Below are 18,623 nucleotides of genomic sequence, written 5' to 3'. Positions count from 1 at the left end.
CAAACTATTTGCAACACCGATTGGTCAGCACTCTGATTGTCCGGTTAGAGGACACGGAAATATATACAGTATGTCATAGACACCTGCAAACTCAAACTCAATTTGGTTGTTTCTCTATCAGTCGGGCAGGTTTGGTACAGTATTGTGGCATTAATTCATCCGCTGTGTTGGGGTTGTTGGTTTCCTTCTGCCTCGAGAAACAATGCATCATGACCAGTCATGCTGCCTTCCTGTTCATGTAGTACAATAAATGGCAAATAGTGGTTTTTTTATGTTGACTTTATTGCAGTTAGGCAACATACATCCACTACAGGGGAAAAAAATTAAAGCATCATGTTTAAAGCCACTGCATGTGCAACATGTCCCACCTTATCTAAAAAAAAAAAAAAAAACAACCTCTATAAACACCTTTTATGACTGTGACCTATTATCACATAAATCTGACTTTACAGCGGAATTTCTACCGTAGTTAGGGAAGATTGGTGACTATTTAATTTCATTAAGATTAATTTGGTTTACTCTTTTTTTCAAACTTCATGAATATTTAGATTGAAACATGAAAAAATAGCAATGCCATTGGCATTGAGGGCGGGCTTATCCTACACATGCTAGTTAGTTAGTTTAATTGCTAATATTCTGTGAGGGGTTACTGGACCCTCAAAGTCTGAGAACCTCTAGTAATGTATGCTTCTACTTGAAGTGGCGATTCAATGTTGCTGGTGTTTGTCCACGCAGTGGCGTTAAGCATTTACATAACCACTATATTATTTTAAGAGTATGTTGCAGGCTATGACAGTGGTTCACAGCACACGTCTTCAAGACCAAGACCGATTACTCCCCACTGTCTTTGCCCTGTTGAAAAAAGACCAAATAGTAATAGTTATGATTATAACTTTATTTCTAGAGCGCTTTTAAAAACATATTTACAATTAGCGTATTGACAGACCGAATCGAACACACTCCACAAAAGACAGTCGGTTAGATGCTAACACAGTGGTTTTCAAAAGCGGAGGCCCTTCATCTGTAAACTTGGGGTCCAAAAAATAACTCATAATAAATTGTGTCATGTCATATTACAAAAGTGCATATCTACAGAGATGGCATGCCGATAATACAAACAAATAAACCAATCACCGTATAGTAATCATCCCTTCCTAGTTTTGAGCCAATCAAAAGAGTGTGACCTATTATGCATCCATCCATCCATCCATTATCCAAGACGCTTATCCTCATAAGGGTCACGGGAAAGCTGGAGCCTATCCCAGCTAAGTTCGGGCGAAAGGCGGACTACACCCTGAACTGTTCGCCAGTCAGTTGCAGGGCAGATACCGACACAGTCACTGGGCGGGATTCGCGCCACCAAAGAATTTGTTCTTATAACATTTCAATGTGGGGATTTTTTGGTTTCCAAAAATTGGATTCAAAAAAATTTGAGAACCCCTGCGCTTCTGAATAAAACACTGCAGTCATCCTACCTTGGTGGCCATGTCTCGACTTTTGACTTTCATCTTGTTGATCTGGGACTCTGCGATGTCAGCTCGCTCCTCGGCCTCCTCAAGATTGTGCTGCAGCTTCCTTAATTTTGTCATGTGGCCATTGGCTTGCTCCTCCTGTGTGATGCCAAGAGAGCAACTCACTAATCAGACCAGGAACAAAGTTGACATGGCCAGATGCCATACACTCACCGCTTCCTCAGCCTGTCGCTTGTACACTTTGACCTTCAGCTGGAGTTTGTCCACCAGCTCCTGGAGCCTCATTGATGTCTTCTTTTCCTCCTCTGACTGCACGGAGGAAGCATCTTTGTCAGTTCATTGAAGAGAAACATGTTAACGTAGAGTGAACCGTCAGGAATGGATTCACCTGCTATAGTGTATTTCATCATTTGTGACAGTTATTCGCTGAAAGACATGTATTCTCTGATATCGGTATATTTTGGTCTTCTTTCTACAGTAAAGGTCTAAAATAAGCCATAATATGCTCTCAAAGTAGGTTGAAGTGATGCATCTCAAGAGTTGTAAGATCTTTGTATGTCAGGGTGGAGCTAGATTTAGCCTGGCTTGCTAGTGAGGTAAAGTGATACAGACAATGGATGGATATACTGTAAGTGAAAGAGTGAAACAGAGATTCTTCACCAACCATTCACACTCACATTCACCCACGGACAATTTTGTCTTCAATAAACCTATCACGCTTGTGCTTTGTGTTTGGAATTTGGGAGGAAACCAGCGGGCTGTTGCTGTTATTTTAACCCACAATCTCTGAACTGTGAGATGGATGTGCAAACTAGGTGACGACCATCCCGCCTAGTGGTGGGTTCACTGTGTAGTATTCTTTCCACTTGACCTGATAGGTGAGTTCCTTAATCTTGCGTTCCATCTTGCGTGCCCCTTTCACAGTCTCAGAGCTGTGTCTTTGCTCTGCTTCCAGCTCGTTTTCCAGCTCTCGCACCTTAAAGCATGCAAGTGGTGTCATGAGAACATTTCTCTGGAACTAATTATATAAAGTCAGCAAAGCTTGCCTGTCAGCAACTGAACTCTTCCTTGTTTTTTTGAAACACTTCACCTTAAATCCAGAAGGTTTCTTCAGTTGTAGATCTTAGATGCAAATGTTCCCTATTTATATCTTTTTCCTGATTGCCATGACTTAACTTAATGACACCCTACGCAGACTGTTTCAACACATTTCCTTCTTTCATTTACCCTCGTTTCAAGTTTCTGGAGCTGCTTCTTCCCACCCTTCATGGCTAGGCTCTCTGCCTCGTCCAGACGCTGCTGCAGGTCCTTGACGGTGGTGTCCAGGTTTTTTTTCATCCTCTCCAGATGAGCGGAGGTGTCCTGCTCCTTCTTCAGCTCCTCTGCCATCATGGCGGCCTGTATGATGTGGCCATACTATGATGTTGCATCATCATTACCTTCAAAGGGAAAATTTGAAGTTGCAGATTCAACTTACATCAGTGATGGCCTTCTTGGCCTTGTCCTCAACATTCCGGGCTGTTTGGATGCTGTCGTCCAGCTCGCCTTGAATCTGAGAAAAGTCTGCCTCCAACTTTTTGCGGGTGTTAAGCAAACTGGTATTCTGTAAAATAGATCACAATTTGGCAGAAAGTTGTGTTGGATGCCCGAATCCAGCTGATGTTTGAAAGTTCAAACCTGCGAGTGGAGCAGCTGAACTCTTTCGCTGGCATCCAGCAGCTCCTGCTCAGCTAACTTGCGGCTCCTCTCTGTTTGTTCCAGGGCAACTCGGACTTCCTCCATTTCCGCCTGCACCAGGTTGCTCCTGCGCTCAGCCATAGTGACCTGCTCCTTCATGTCTTCATTGTTCCTCAGGATATCGTCCATCTGAATTTGGACATCCTGAGCGAGGATGCAAAACTCACACTGATTGTTATGATTTGTTGTTTTATTCATATTTTGCAGACAGCACCCACCTTCAACTGAACTTGCACATTCCTCAGCTGTTTCTGAGCCTCGGATGCCTGCCTATTGGCGTGGCTCAGTTGGATCTCCATCTCATTGAGGTCTCCCTCCATTTTCTTTTTAACTCTCAGAGCGTCGTTTCTGCTCCTCACCTCGGCATCCAAGTTGTTTTGAATCGAGTCAATTATCCTTTGGCTGTTTCGCTTCATCTGATCAAGCTCTTCGTCCTTTTCAGCTATCTTCTTGTCCACTTCACTCTTCACCTGGGTGAGCTCCAGCTGGACTCGCAAAATCTTGGACTCCTCATGTTCCAGGGAGGCCTGCATGGAGACACAAGAGTGGTCACAAGGAACAGAGGTGGATTAAAATGTGGAGTTTTGCATCTTGCTCTCATTACTCTATTCACCTCAGCTTCCTCCAAAGATGTTTGGGCCTCCAACTTTTCCTGTTCAGCTTGTTTCTTGGACTTCTCTAGCTCATGGACGTTTTTTCCCATTTCTCCCACCTGCTCTGTGAGATCCATAATCTCCTCTGTAATAAGAACATTGGCCTTGCTTCAGCTATTGACTTTAACAAGTTTTTGAACAAAATCTGGCAGAATAAAAGACATAAAATGAAACCGCAATAGAACGGAGCCCAATATAAAGGATATCGGATAAAACAAACCGTTGGGACTGAACAAAGTGTCACCCATAAACAATGTGAATAGATCCAACCATAACATTCCCTCCTGTCCCTCTGTAGAATATGGCACATTTTCAGGACATGTATGTGATAAGGAGGCAATTCTGATGATGAATCTGTTTATTGTCTATTTTGCATCGAACACTGCGCAGAGAGGTAGCGGCATTGTTTCAGTTTTAACTCGAAGTCTGGAACATGCTATTTTTGGTACAGTAACAGTTTTTTCTCGAGTCTTTCTTCTACGGCATGAGCTTTCCAAATAGGTAGAACACTAATTCCTCACAGCTCATAACAGCAACCTTGATTTGCCCATGATGACTATGTCAACAGTGTCACCCTCAAGCGGACCAGTATGGTAACTTTGGACGAAATGTAAAATATTTTCAACCTTTTATATATAAATTTAGAGTCGCTGTACTTTTCTGGGTGTTTTAGACTGTGAAAAACATTAAACAATAATTTTGAACTGTGCACAGTATTTGAACACCCTGCTTATATTGCATGTTCTCCCACTTGGAAATCATGGACGGGTCTGAAATTTTCATCATAGGTACATGTTCACTGTGAGTGAGATTATCTAAAAAGAAAAATCCAGAAAGCATAATGTATGATTTTTTAAATAAGTGTTTGTACACCTGTCTATAAGCAAGAATTCTGACATTCAAAGATCTGTTAGACCACCTTTAAAAGTCCACCTCCACTCCATGTATTATCCTGAATCAGATGCACCTGTGTGAGGTCGTTAGACACCTGTCCACCCGACACAATCAGTAAGACTCAAACTTATAACATGGCCCAGACTAAAGAGCTGTCCAAAGACACCAGAGACAACAAAACTCCACATGATTGGAAAGGGCTACGGAGAAATTGCCAACCAGCTTGGTGAAAAAAGATCCACTGTTGGAGCAATCATTACAAAATGAAAGAAGCTAAACATGACGGTCAATCTCAATCGGAGTGGAGGCCCATGCAAGATATCACCTCGTGAGGTCTCAATGATCCTTAGAAATGTGAGTAATCAGCCCAAGACTATACGACAGGACTTGGTCAATGACCTGAAAAGAGATGGGACCACCATTTCCAAGGTGACTGTTGGTAAAACACAAAGACGTCATGGTTTGAAATCATCCATGGCACGGAAGGTTCCCCTGCTTAAACCAGCACAAGTCAAGGCCTGTCTTAAGTTTGCAAATGACCATTTGGATGATACAGAGGAGTCATGGGAGAATGTTTTATGGTCAGATGAGACCAAAATTGAACTTTTTTGGTCACAATTCAACTAACCGTGTTTGGAGGAGGACGAATGATGAGTTCCATCCCAAGAACACCATCCCTACTGTGAAGCATCATGGTTTGTGGGTGTTTTTCTGCACATGGGACAGGACACCTGCACTGTATTAAGGAGAGGATGACCAGGCCATGTATTTTGAGATTTTGGGGAACAACCTCTTTCCCTCAGTCAGAGCATTGAAGATGGGTCGTGGCTGGGTCGTTCAACATGACAATGACCCGAAGCACACAGCCAGGAAAACCAAGGAGCCGTAAACTGTAAGAAGCATATCAAGGTTCTGGCATAGGCTAGCCAGTCTCCAGACCTAAACCAAATAGAAAATCTCTGGAGGGAGCTGAAACTCCATGTTTTTCAGCGACAGCCCAGAAACCTGTCTGATCAAGAGAAGATCTGTGTGGAGGAGTGGGCCAAAATCCTTCCTGCAGTGTGTGCAAACCTGGTGAACAACTACAGGAAACATTTGACCTTTGTAATTGCAAACAAAGGCTACTGTACCAAATATTAACTTTGGTTTGTTCAGGTGTTCAAATACTTATTTGCAGCTTTATCACACAAAAAAAAGTCATACATTGTGATTTCTGGATTTTTCTTTTTTGATTGTCTCTCTCACAGTGGACGTGTACCTACGATGTAAATTTCAGACCCCTCCATTATTTCCAAGTGGGAGAACTTGGAATATAGTGCAGGGTGTTCAAATACTCATTTTCTTCACTGTATAACCCAAATAAATAAATAAATTAATAAATAAATAATCTGTGTAATGAACAATCACTTACAGAAAAAGATTTAGTCAAAACAGCATAAACTTCCTTCTCTGTTAAGAGAGGCTCTTTCCAGTTTGACATGGACGGTTTCTTTCACACCACTTTCAAACTGGCTATCATCTCTGTACAGAATTTGAGCAACAAAGACCTGACATGTCTTCAAAAAGATGGTCTAATGGATTAAAGGTTCAATGTTTTCAACCAACAAGAAGAGTCTAGTTGCTTCGATTCAACATGACCATGACCAGGAGCACAGAGAATCTATAGAGACATACGTTGAAGGTTCTTATTTTCTCGTTTGAGTGTCTCCAGTTGTTCCAGACATTCTTCAAAGGCATTCTTCATCTTAAAGTTCTCAGTGCCCAAAGAGCGCACTTCTTTGAGAGTCGACTCCAATTCTGTCTGACCTTCCTCATACTTCTGCTTCCACTCAGCTAAAACCTGCAGGAAGAAATAGTGTGACTTTATGGTGTGAATCTTCATAAGGTGTTAAGAAAGGCATAGGAAGAAAAACCTTATCAAAGTTCCTCTGTTTCTTGTCCAAGGTGGCAGCGGCAGCATTTGACCTCTCCATGTCCATCATTAGGTCTTCCACTTCTCCTTGAAGTCGTTGTTTTGTCTTCTCCAGAGATGAACACTTGCAGTTGACAGCCTCCACAGCTTCTTCTGCTTCCTGCAGACGCAGCGCCAACTTCTTCCTGTCAGAAAAAAGTTGTGCCGTGAATCCCGGCCTATTCACGGTTTAGAAATTTGCCTGTTCCCTTTTTTTCTGTGGAACCTGCCGTGAGCTAATGCCCTCAAATGCCACAAAAACCATTGACTTTAGATGAGGTCAAAATGTACTAGGCCTGCCTGGAGAATAAGGTACGAGGATGATGTGTTACAATATGTTTTTATGAGTTGGCATCAATTCCTCACTGATTTTCGTTATTCACAGCTAGGCTCAGTCCCAACAAATTTTTACTGTAATATAACGTAGGTCAGTGCTTCTGATGGTGGTTAGACCAGCAGAGAAGGCCTTGACGAGCCTCCCCACTGCAAGTGATTTTGTGTTTCTCACTTGGCTTCCTCCAGCTCCTCATTGCGCTGAATGGCATCTGTCTCGTATTTGTTTCTCCACTGGGCCACATCGCTATTGGCCTTTGAGAGACAGCGATGTAGTTCGGCCTTGGCCTCCTGCTCTTCCTCGTACTGCTCCCGAAGTAGCTCACAATCATGTTGCGTGGACTGCAAGGCATGGGCTAGGGCGTTCTTGGCCTTCAGACAAATGATGGTCAGCATATATCACGTTGTTTCTGTGGTGGACCTCTAATTATCCATGCTCACCTTAACTTCCTCCTCATTTAGTCTTTTCAGCTCCTCAATCTGCTGGAGGAAGCCTTGCTTTCCCCGAGTGAGCTGAGACAGGAGTGCTGTTTTCTCCTCCAGCTGGCGAGCCATTTCAACTGCAGAACACAATCAAAAAGTACAATGGAGTAGTAAAGTTGTGAAGCTAAAGAGGTCCCATCATTTGAGTCGATTATGATTGACATTTCAACAACTGAGCCACATAAATTTTCGATATTACCATGGTTTTGTTTCTCATCCTTGCCTATAAAGGTTCTCAAAGCCAGTTTTTTTTCTTCCGTTTGTTGTTTTTAAATTAGTCAAGATTGTTAACAAATCGAGAATTCTTGGCTGTGCTGGCTATGCAAACCTCCTTTTAATGTTCTGTATGAGACTCGCATTGACATCCACCATAGACAGAGCACAAGAATTTTTGTGCCATGAACCAAAAATCAACAAGCATTGTCATTTCATTATATATTGATTAAGGTACCACTGTATTAATGCAAACTCATTCATGGCCATTGCTGATATATTGATCATATGATTAATTTCAACATACCAAACAAGCACACATGTGGTGTGAGGCAGACATTCTCACGTCTTGATTACCGTTTTCTGTCTGGAGTCGAGTGTTTTGGCTGGACACATCATTCAGGACCCTCTGCTGCTCCTCCTCTTTGGCTTTTTCCTCACTTAGTTGATCTTCAAGCGACCGGCACATTTTCTCGAAGTTAATCTTCTCAGAAAAAGATAAATCCTTTTAGAAACACTACAGCAATTTCACTGCTTTTGATGAGGCTTCACCCTCACCTTGGCTTTGGCAACACTCTCCAGATTGCTGGACAGGTCATCCAGCTCCAGTTTTAGCTCACTCTTCTCCTTGTCCAGCTTTTGCCGGACCCTCTGGATGTTATCCAGTTGCTCCCCGAGCTCGGCCACACTGTCGGCATGCTTTTTACGCAGGGCGGCAGACGTGGCCTCGTGCTGGAGCGACCGCTCCTCCAGCTCCCTGCGCAGCCTGAGGAACTCAACCTCCTGCTTCTTGTTGGCCTCTACTTGAGTGGCAGTGGACGCTCCAGCCTCCTCCAGCCTTTCAGTGACATCCTCCAGTTCTCGGGACATATCTGACCTTTGCTTCTCCACTTTGGCTCGAGCAGCACGCTCAGCCTCTACTTCCTCCTCCAGCTCTTCAGATCGGGCCTGCAAATGAGAGCTTGCATGAATGGAAGCTCATAAACCGAAGTGATGTAAAGTTAAGGTGGCCCAATCATGTCATTGGACCATATCTTGTCACCTGGATCTCTTTGATTTTTTTCTGCAGCTGTGAACCTCGAGCTTGTTCATCCTCAACCTTTGTCTGGAGCTGTGAAGCCTCAAAGTCTTTTCTGTGAGAGGAAAAGCAGATGAATACATCAGCATGACAGTAATTCAATTTCAAATACACTAGATTCAGTTCACAGGCATCATTCTTTAGAAATACACTATTCATAAAATTTTACAAATATTTTACTTTTGAGTGGTATTTTATAATTAAAATATACTACAACCTTTACAGGTTATCGTATTTTAATGTTCTGTTAGCATACTTTTTTAGCTTCTCATCCAGCTGCTGCTTCTCATTTTCCAGATCCATAATAGACTCAAGGGAAAGTTTGAGATCACCCTCTAACTTCCTCTTGGCTCTCTCCTGGTCCATCCGGATCTTTTTCTCCTGCTCCAGCCAACCCTCCAACTACAACATTAATAGTGGTTTCAACAAAAACGTACAATGTCAATTGCTATTATAACCCAGTTAAAAGTTGGTACAGGTAAAGTTTCAGTATAATAGAGTAGTAATTAGGTTATAGGTTTTCTTTATGCAATGTGGTGGAATATCTGTTAAAATGTGTGTGCTGACTTTATTTTCTTTTGGAGGGATTTGTATTTAAATGTGTTTGATTCATTTGTGAAAAAGAAATATTTTTGTTTGTCATTTTATTGTTGTAACCATTGTTTAAGAAGGACAGGAAGTGACGTGTTGACGAGACGTGGGAAAAAGAGAGAAGAAGAAAAAAGGCTAGACGGAGTGCAAGGTATGAGTGGTTGTTGGAGGGCAACGAAAGGACAAAGAAAATGAACGGTGGACATTTATCAAAAGTTGATCGACGTGTTCGACAAGGACTGTTGAAAGTTCAACTGGGATAGTGTGTTGTTTGAGTGGACTACTCAAATCCCGCCATAACGTGGTGGAATTAGCCGCTACCACAGGGGCTAAGTGCATGCATGGGACTTGGCTTGGGCGCTAGCAACCAGCTAACGCTAGCTAGCAAGGCCTGTGTGTTGGACCACGAAGGAGAGGACAAGGGCGCTAGTGTCGAGCTAATGCGGCTAGCGAGGCTGTGTTTGGACTTCAAAGAAGAAAAAGGGACGACGACTGTGAGGACGCCGGACAGAGGAAAAACCACCTTCACCTTTCTTCACTCCTGGCTTGGGAAGCACCGCAGTGACATTGAGGTTTAAATTTCATTTGCTTGCTGGCTATAATTATATTTGTTTGGGCCCTAAGCACATGTGCATTGTGTACCTGTTAAATTGACTTTGTTTATTTGACTGTTGTATATACACGTTTGATTTTTCCATCCTTTATTTTGTTATTAAATCTTCACACTTTTTGGTACATAACCATGTTTATCATTTGTCTATCTGCAAGACAGTTAAAATAGTGGTGAGTTTATTTGGTAGCTTGATTATTTAAATTAGGATAATATTAACTCATGAGGGGAAATATTATTTCAGAGACTTTTGATAGAGAATTAAATGCACAAGTAAAGAGTAAAATTGTAATAGACATTTAGAGTAATTAACGTTGAGTTAATTTATTAGTTTCGCACTTTCGAGTAAGAAAAGAACTCAGGTGGCTACCTCGTCGAAGTATTTTATGCTAGAGAGGCGCTACACTATCAATGTTTTTGTGACTGAGCAGTGTCTCACCTCGTCAACCTGCTGCTCTAACTTGGTTTTGGCCTTGGTGAGGATGTTGACCTTGTCCTCCTCTGCTTGCAGGTCATCCAGTGTCTGCTGATGGGATTCTTGCAGGGCTTTCTTCTCTTTGGATAGTTTAGTTATGGTATCATCTTGAGTCAAGATCTCGTCCGTCAAGTTTTTCACCTTTAACGGATAGTGAGAAGTGACATTCAATGCTAAGATGAGAGCCACCATACTTGCGTCCACTCACTTTGTTTTCTACTGCATGTTTCTCCTTTTCAATTTTGGCTAATGTAAGTTCTAGGTCATCGATGTCCCTCTTCAGCTCTGAACACTCATCTTCAAGCTTTCGCTTCTTTGCTGTCAGCTCGGCGTTCAGTTCCTCCTCATCCTCAAGCCTCTCTGTCATTTCATTTAGCTTGGCCTCCAGTTGGATCTTGCTCTTGATGAGTCCCTCACAGCGTTCCACAGCATCCAGCAGGTTGTCCGACTCCTGACATGTTTGAAAAAGACAAGGAACGTGTGTAAAATGTTCTGACTTTTACCCTCAAGGTTCACGCTCAAATGGAAAAAATAGAGTATATGATCATATATTGTTTTCAGTAGATTCTTACACAATTAAGTTATAGTTATGCGACTTCCTTAATACTGACGGATGGGTGATAAGAATGTGTGCACGGTTAGGGGAAGGAACCCTGTGATTCGGACCCCCAACTTTCGCACTGCGTGGTGGATGTGCTAACCACTTGCTCCACTGTGCTGCTTTCCTCCTAGATGTTATTTAAGTAATATTATCTGAAACAGAAGAAAAAGTAGGCGACAGCTTGATGGCCAACCATGGGCACAAGTTACTCATGAAGACTTACTGCCTGGACTTGGAGAAGAAGATCATTTCGTTCTTGAACAACACAGACCATTTTCTCTTCAATCTCCCGCCGTCTGTTTTCTGACTTGGCTAAATCTTCTTTGAGCTTTGTAAAGTCCACCTTCATCTGAGCCATTTCCTTCTCAGCTTCTGCACTCTTGAGCAGTGGCTTGAGTTTAAAGTACAGCTTCATCCATGGCCAGTGTTTGACGTTCATGAAGGAACGGAAGTTGTACTGAATAGTGTAGATGGCCTCCCTGTCAACAACAACATGTTGGCCCCATAATTGGAGATTTTATCAATTGCTTGAGAATGTGAAGATACTGTGAGGATAATTACTTCCTAGCCATCATTTTCTGAAACTCCAGCCGAATCAGAAACCCACGACACAGTGCCTGCGTGGACTTCACAACCTGAGCTAACCGCTCATCCCTCATTTCTTCCAGAGCGCCGAGGAGGCCAGCTTTAAAGAACACCTGAAAGTGACATCACTGTCATTCAAGTATCTTTCCAAATCAACACTCTTAACGATGGAAAATGTATATAATCGTAGATTCTTGTGTATAAGTACTTAACTGTACAAATCACATTTATGACTCATTTATTACTGATTAATGACTAAAGTATTGAATATGTTTATGGTTGGGGTTATGGTTGCTGTTTGATTAAATGATCAAAACAGACCAGACAAACATTATACATTTGTAGCCAGATAGAGCATAGTGAAAGTAATTTTAACTCCAGCACCCAAACATACAGAACCTTTGTGTGTCCAAACTTGTATTGTGTGTGGTCCACATCTATGGATCCCAGAAGTTTCTCTGCTGCCTTCTTGTTATCCATGAACTGTCCCTCTGGAACAGCACTGGCATTTAGAATCCTGTATCTGCCAAAACAACAAAAGTTTTCCATAGATAATTATGTAAATGTTTTATTGTACACTGGTATGCTTGAACACTTTCTTTAGTTCACCTCTGCTTGAAGTCTCCATACAGAATCCTGCTAGGAAATCCTTTCCTGCAGATGCGAATGCCTTCCAGCACACCATTGCAGCGCAGCTGGTGAAGGACAAGATGATTCTCCATAGTGCCTGTGCAGCGTGTTCAATAGATCAACAAAACCAAGAAACCCACAAGCATGGCAGGCAGCTTTTCTGCATTATAATTGGACAAAGTTGGAGAAGTCTACCTGGAGTTTTTGTCTCATTCGGAATGAGGCATCTCACAAAGTGTGGATGCGTTGTTCTTAGGTTTGTCATGAGCTTTCCGAGATTCTCCTGCAAGAAATAATCACCTATGAATGATCACCCATTAACTATAGAATGTCAGGGAAAAGTTAAAGAACCCCAAGAAAACTCATGAAAGCATGTGACGCACATACAAACACAAGCACAGAAAGGCTGGAGGTAAGATTCGAACCCCAAACCTCAATAATGTGAGGTTAGTGGTAACCACTTATGCATGGTGGTGCCTTGCAAACTGATTTTTAACCTACCCTGAACAAAGCTGACACAGTTTGGAAAGATGCCCCCTTCTTCTTTGACACTTTCTTGGCTCCCCCAGCTGGTGCATCTGCATATATGAAGCACTATGCTACTTCTCTATCACAGATTCTTTGAGCTTTCAAGACAAAAGGAGAAGGAATGAAATCTTACCATCTGTTCCAGAGAAGGTAACGTATAACATTGCCAGGATCTTAACAGATGACTTCTGGTACAGCTGCACCACTGACTCGTTCAGAGGGTCCTTGTTCTTTTCCAGCCATCCGCTGATGTTGTAGTCCACCATGCCGGCGTAGTGCATCAGTGAGAAGTGAGCTTCTGGCTTACCCTTGGCAATTTTAGGCTTGAGGAAGCAGCTGTTCTTGCCCAGATGCTGATCATAAAGTTTGTTCTTGAAGGACACATCATTTGACTTTGGGAACATACACTCCTCCTCCAAGATCGAGAAGATACCCATTGGCTGATTGACAAAAAAAATCACACACCAGCTGACATCCAAAATTGACTTTCCTTCACACAAAAATGGACCATCTACCTTTTCTATAAGCTCGATGCATGCTGCAAGGTCCATGCCAAAATCAATGAACTCCCAATCGATGCCTTCTTTCTTGTACTCTTCTTGCTCCAGCACAAACATGTGGTGGTTGAAGAACTGCTGCAGCTTCTCGTTGGTGAAGTTGATACACAGCTGCTCCATGCTGTTGAACTTTGGAAATTTAAGTGTGAAGAAATGGCTCGGTCAAATGAACCCAGCTGCTTCAAGCATAATGGATCAAGTAGTTGTAAAAAATCATTTGACCAATTCAGAATGTTTTCAAACAATATGTGGCAGGCCGGCATGGTGGGACAGCTGCAGAGCGCTGGCCTCACAGTTCTGAGGACGGGGCTTCAAATCACGGCTCTCCCTGTGTGGAGTTTGTATGTTTTGTTTGTGCCTGCATGGGCTTTCTCCATTCTAGTTTCCTCCCACTTCCCAAAAACATACATTAATTGGACACTGAATTACCCCTTAGGTGTGATTGTGAGTGCGACTGTTGTGCATGTGCCCTGCGATTGGGTGATAACCACTACAAGGTGTACCCTGCCCCCAGCCTGATGACAGCTGGGATTGGCTCCACCACTCCCGCGCCACTCTGCTGCCTTGCATATACTGTATGTGTGTGTGTGTGTGTGTGTGTGTGCATATATATATATATAATTATACTTGGGTTCTTGGAACAGTCTTCCTGAAACGTTTGATGCAGATCAGTCAAGAGTTGTGCCTGGTAGAGCTTTGTCAAGGAACAAGAAACTAATTCGTCTTGAGCTGCCTCAAACTGCAAGGTAATAGTCAAGTATCTTCAAAATGGGAGGACCTACATCAAAGATTTCAAATCCAGCAATATCGAGAACGCCGATGAAGTGTTGCCTGGGCTGCTTGGTGTCCAGCTGCTGGTTGATGCGCTGCACCATCCACAAGAACATCTTCTCATAGACAGATTTGGCCAATGCGCCTATGGAGTTATACACCTTGAGTGAGAAAAGAACAGTGGCTCAGTTCAGCTGCTTTGTGGATTTGGGGGATTAAGGAATTAGATCTCTTTTCATTCACAGGACATATAAACCTCTTACATTTAAAATAAACTGTCATATTTCAGTGCCTTCAGCAGGCCAAACACACCACGCGTGAAATGAGGCTACATAGTCTCCATTCCTTCATCTACTTTTAGGTGAAGTGTTGCATTTTGTTAACAACAAAGACACTTGTTAATTTCCAGCAAGTGCTGACAGATAGTCGTACCTGCTGCACATTTTGTCCTTTGGTGACATACTCATTGCCCACCTTCACGCGTGGGTAACAGAGGTTCTTCAGAAGGTCAGCAGAGTTCAGACCCATCAAATATGCTGCCTTGTCAGCCTCTGGAGTTTTGAGACAAAATTTCAATCATTTAAGCGGTGGTGTGGAATTCATTAATCACATAAGAGTTTGAACACACACACACACACACAAATCTTCAAACTTCTAAACAACCAAAAAAAAAAATCACATTTGAAATATTTGTGAAGCGGAATTTTTGTTCAACATTGGTGACCGAGACTAAAATACAACGAGAGAGGGAGTATATTGGTAGAAGGGTGCAGAGGAGGGAGCTGGCAGGCAAAAGAGCGAGAGGAAGACCACAGAGAAGGTTGATGGATGTTGTAAGGGAAGACATGAGGGCTGTTGGTTACAGAGGAGGATGCACGAGATAGGCTTAGATGGAAAAAGATGACACGGTGTGGCAACCCCTAACGGGACAAGCTGAAAGAAAAAGAAGAAGAAGAATAGCTGTATGTAATGCTCTTCGGGTGTTACGCACTCCCGTATTGTGAATAAGGGCAAAGCTGATGTAAAGTAATATTTTCATGAATTTACTCCGATAATCAATAACGTGTTTTTTGTTCAGTCTCTCTTTGCAGCCCGGCAACAAATTCCCCACAACGTAATCCTAGTTTGTACACTAATGGGTGAAGTGTAGTGAAAAAAAGTGCATTGATGTAAATGCTATCATTATTACGTATATTTTGAAGTATGATCAACGTCCTGACCTTCAGTGCCATCTGGTTCTGCCTGTTCCTCTCGCTGTTTCTGTTTGAACTTCATGTTCCCATAATGCATCACGGCTCCTGTCAACTTGTAGATAGACATCTTTTCATCTGGGGCGAAGCCCAGAATGTCGAAGGCCTCCTGGACCACATATCAGATGGACAATGTTTCTCAGTGAATCATCTTTGCGAACCACCCACGATCACACTCACATCTGTGGCCATCAACTCCTCAGTGTCATCAATACTTTTCACGCTGATCTCGCCTTGACTGATGAAGGCGAAGTCATAAGGGTTGGTGGTGATGAGGAGCAGGTCTGAAGATGAACATAATAATGTCGTTTTTGGAAGTGATATAAAGAGGATATTCAGCGGTGATCATATTTTACCGATGAGTTCCGGCTTCTTGTTGCAGGTCAGCTGATAGAAGATATGATAGCTCCTTTCAGCTGCCAGCTGGAATGAAACTCTGGACTTCTCCAGCAGATCTTTAAGGATGGAAAATGAAATCTGTTTTTTGGTTGGATTCATCTCATTAAGCTCATTTGGTAAACATACATGTTTCGATGTCTGCTGATGCCAGTTTGCCAGTGGTGCCAAAATGTATTCGGATGAATTTACCCTGTAAGATTTAAATTAATGTACGGAATAACATCAAAAACCAACTAGTTGCTTCCTCATCAATAATAAAAGCGACTCACAAAGCGAGAAGAGTTGTCATTCCTCACAGTTTTGGCATTCCCAAAAGCTTCCAGCAGAGGGTTGGCCTGGATGATCTGGTCCTCTAATGTTCCCTGTGAACCAGAAAGGTGGTCAACTAGACGTGTGGTCCTCTGTAAAGCATCGAGGACCGACCTTCATTTTGCTATTGGCGTCCTTCTTCTTGTCCGGAGACACAGCGATGGTGGCAAAGTACTGAATGACCCGCTTGGTGTTCACTGTCTTTCCAGCGCCGGATTCTCCACTGGAAGCAACGAACAGATTAGCATCTGATGACATTCTTGCGCTACACACAAAAAATGTGGGTGTCTGATCCCAAAATTTCACTTGAAAACCAATTATCCGTTTAAGTTTTTGTGAGTAATGAATGTGAAGAAAACAACTTAGTTGTTTGCTTACGTGATGAGGATAGATTGGTTTTCACGATCTGGGGTGGAAGCAAAAACAAGTCAGGTGACCATAGCACTCAGAAAAGACCTGAATTGGGCCTATGTGGTGCTAAATTACCCGTCAACATGAACTGGTAGGCGTTATCGGATAGAGCAAAGATGTGAGGCGGAACTTCCATCCTCTTCTTGCCTCGATAGGCCTGGACCACTTCAGGATTGTAGACCGGCAGCCATTTGTAAGGGTTGACGGTAACACAGAAAAGACCGGAGTACGTCTGGATTAAAAAACGGTTAAACAAAATATTAGATATCATTGACATCCATCTCAAGGTCCATGTGGTATTATGGCATTTTGAGTTACACAAGGTAATTGTGTTTAATTGGCGTGCAGATCAGATGAGTTTCCCTCACAAAATTTCTTAATTGACCCACAAAATTTGACAACCCCCGTCTTTGGAGACCTACATAGATCATCCAGGCGGCGTAGCGCTCCTTCAGGTTGAAGAGCACGGCTGGCTCGTGGAGATGTGTCATCATGACCATGTCCTCGATCTTGTCGAACTTGGGGGGATTCATGGGGAACACTTGGTCCTCCCTCACAGTTAATGTCTGTAAAAAGAAAGTCACACGAATTAACCACCTGACTAACAGCACACAGTAGAAATGATTATAATTGTAATTATTTGATGTGTATAGCACCGCCTCCAGCTTCCTTCTACATTAAAAATATATATATTAAGTTATGTGAAGAGATTAAAAAATGGCCATGGTATGAATCAGGGTATTCATTTTATCATTATAATACGTCTCCCAAAGTCAGCTCACCTCGGACTGAGACATTAACAACCACCACGTTTGTCTTAAATTTCATATTTCCTTTGTACAGTTAAAACAACATAAATAGTTTTAAAAAGATAAAGTACTTAACCCTGCCCCGAATGGGAAAACTCCGCCATTAATTATGACCCCCCTAAAAAAATTTGTAATTGGATATAGATGTCACAAAATGACAATAAAACACTTCTTTATTCTCAATTCAACTCCTTCATCACTTCCACCAAGTTCCTTGGCCAGAAGATGCCACCAGATTGCTGCACAGCAGATTCTTACATTTTTTTACTCAACTTTTGCAGCTGCGTTTTTCTGAAGCATGCTCATACTTTAAAATTTGCCAACAAAAAAAAACAAAAAATCAACCAAGGAACAGCTCAAAAAAATTGTAAATTGGGGCACGTGGTACCTGTCATAACTTACTCATAAGTCAGTTGGCTCTAGCACAAAAACAGTGAAAGTTTGACTATCTATCTATCTATCTATCTATCTATCTATCTATCTATCTATCTATCTATCTATCTATCTATCTATCTATCTATCTATCTATCTATCTATCTATCTATCTATCTATCTATCTATCTATCTATCAATACCAATGTAAAGATCCTAAAACTGGGGCAGTGAGAGTACAGTTGAAGATGAAACTAGAAAATGTCCACACACCCTGTCATCTTCCGTCTTAGCGTTGACTTTTCCGTCCACCTTGTCCTGGATGGTGGCCTTGACATACACCTCCTTTTCCTCGCAGACAAAACAGGCCGTTCTGCTGTCAAAGGGTCGGGCCTGCGCCTCCGTCCTTTCCAACTCTGACTTCCGGAGATACTGGGCAGCCGGCCCGAAGATCGCCATCTCGCTGTCGGTGCTCATGGTTGCCAAAAGAAATTGCCCTCTGTAAACCTGGTAGAGACAGTTCTAGCATCTGATCAGTGGGATGGCAACTTTTATACTTCAGCGTTGTCCTTGGGTTGGGTGGGCGTGCTGTACGAAACTATGTGCCATCTTTAGTTTCCGGAACATACTGCTCCTCATGGATGAGTGTGGATCAGAGTTGTTATTTGTATTTAACAGCAAACATACTACGGACAGGGAAGCACTGTGGTTCAGCTGCTAAAGCATTGGCCTCACAATTCTGAAGACCCGGGTTCGATCCCGGCTCCGCCTCTGAGGAGTTTGCATGTTCTCCCATGCCTGCGTGGGTTTTTTTCCGGGCACTTCGGTTTGCTCCCACATCCTAAAAACATGCAACATTAATTGGACACTCTAATTTGCCAGTAGGTGATTGTGAGTGTGGCTGTTTGTCT

The 18,623-nt window shown here is 42.6% G+C and overlaps 1 protein-coding gene across 1 annotated transcript; it reads right to left on the bottom strand.

Annotated features, from left to right (window-relative positions):
- Positions 1–369: 369 nt before the first annotated feature.
- Positions 370–18,216, bottom strand: LOC133514119 (myosin-2-like). Its single transcript, XM_061845474.1, has 39 exons — positions 17,986–18,216; positions 16,954–17,097; positions 16,607–16,763; positions 16,499–16,526; positions 16,231–16,343; positions 16,081–16,196; positions 15,938–16,001; positions 15,769–15,867; positions 15,593–15,696; positions 15,383–15,521; positions 14,595–14,713; positions 14,174–14,323; positions 13,350–13,520; positions 12,968–13,274; positions 12,808–12,884; positions 12,502–12,589; positions 12,286–12,403; positions 12,076–12,199; positions 11,653–11,789; positions 11,315–11,570; positions 10,699–10,941; positions 10,455–10,631; positions 9,071–9,216; positions 8,779–8,869; positions 8,295–8,684; positions 8,094–8,220; positions 7,482–7,600; positions 7,216–7,412; positions 6,670–6,853; positions 6,431–6,596; positions 3,823–3,947; positions 3,428–3,736; positions 3,150–3,353; positions 2,950–3,075; positions 2,700–2,870; positions 2,344–2,448; positions 1,686–1,781; positions 1,476–1,610; positions 370–852 (listed from the first exon to the last, which is right to left on the bottom strand). Exons 1-39 carry the CDS (start codon positions 18,187–18,189, stop codon positions 832–834), a joined length of 5,847 nt encoding a protein of 1,948 aa, XP_061701458.1. The 5' UTR covers positions 18,190–18,216; the 3' UTR covers positions 370–831.
- Between the last annotated feature and the right edge of the window lie 407 nt (positions 18,217–18,623).

Source organism: Syngnathoides biaculeatus, chromosome 16 (assembly GCF_019802595.1).
Source record: "Syngnathoides biaculeatus isolate LvHL_M chromosome 16, ASM1980259v1, whole genome shotgun sequence".
NCBI lineage: Eukaryota > Metazoa > Chordata > Actinopteri > Syngnathiformes > Syngnathidae > Syngnathoides > Syngnathoides biaculeatus.
This window is presented reverse-complemented; position numbering and strand designations above follow the sequence as displayed.

Bases quoted from the DNA above. Each gene is read 5' to 3' on its own strand.
- LOC133514119 (XM_061845474.1), bottom strand. From the start codon at position 18,189: ATGAGCACCGACAGCGAGATGGCGATCTTCGGGCCGGCTGCCCAGTAT. The intron at 12,404-12,501 runs GTAGACTTCTCC...CACGCTGCACAG, and splicing joins GAATGAGACAAAAACTCCAG to GCACTATGGAGAATCATCTT. The intron at 7,413-7,481 runs GTGAGCATGGAT...ATTTGTCTGAAG, and splicing joins TAAATGAGGAGGAAGTTAAG to GCCAAGAACGCCCTAGCCCA.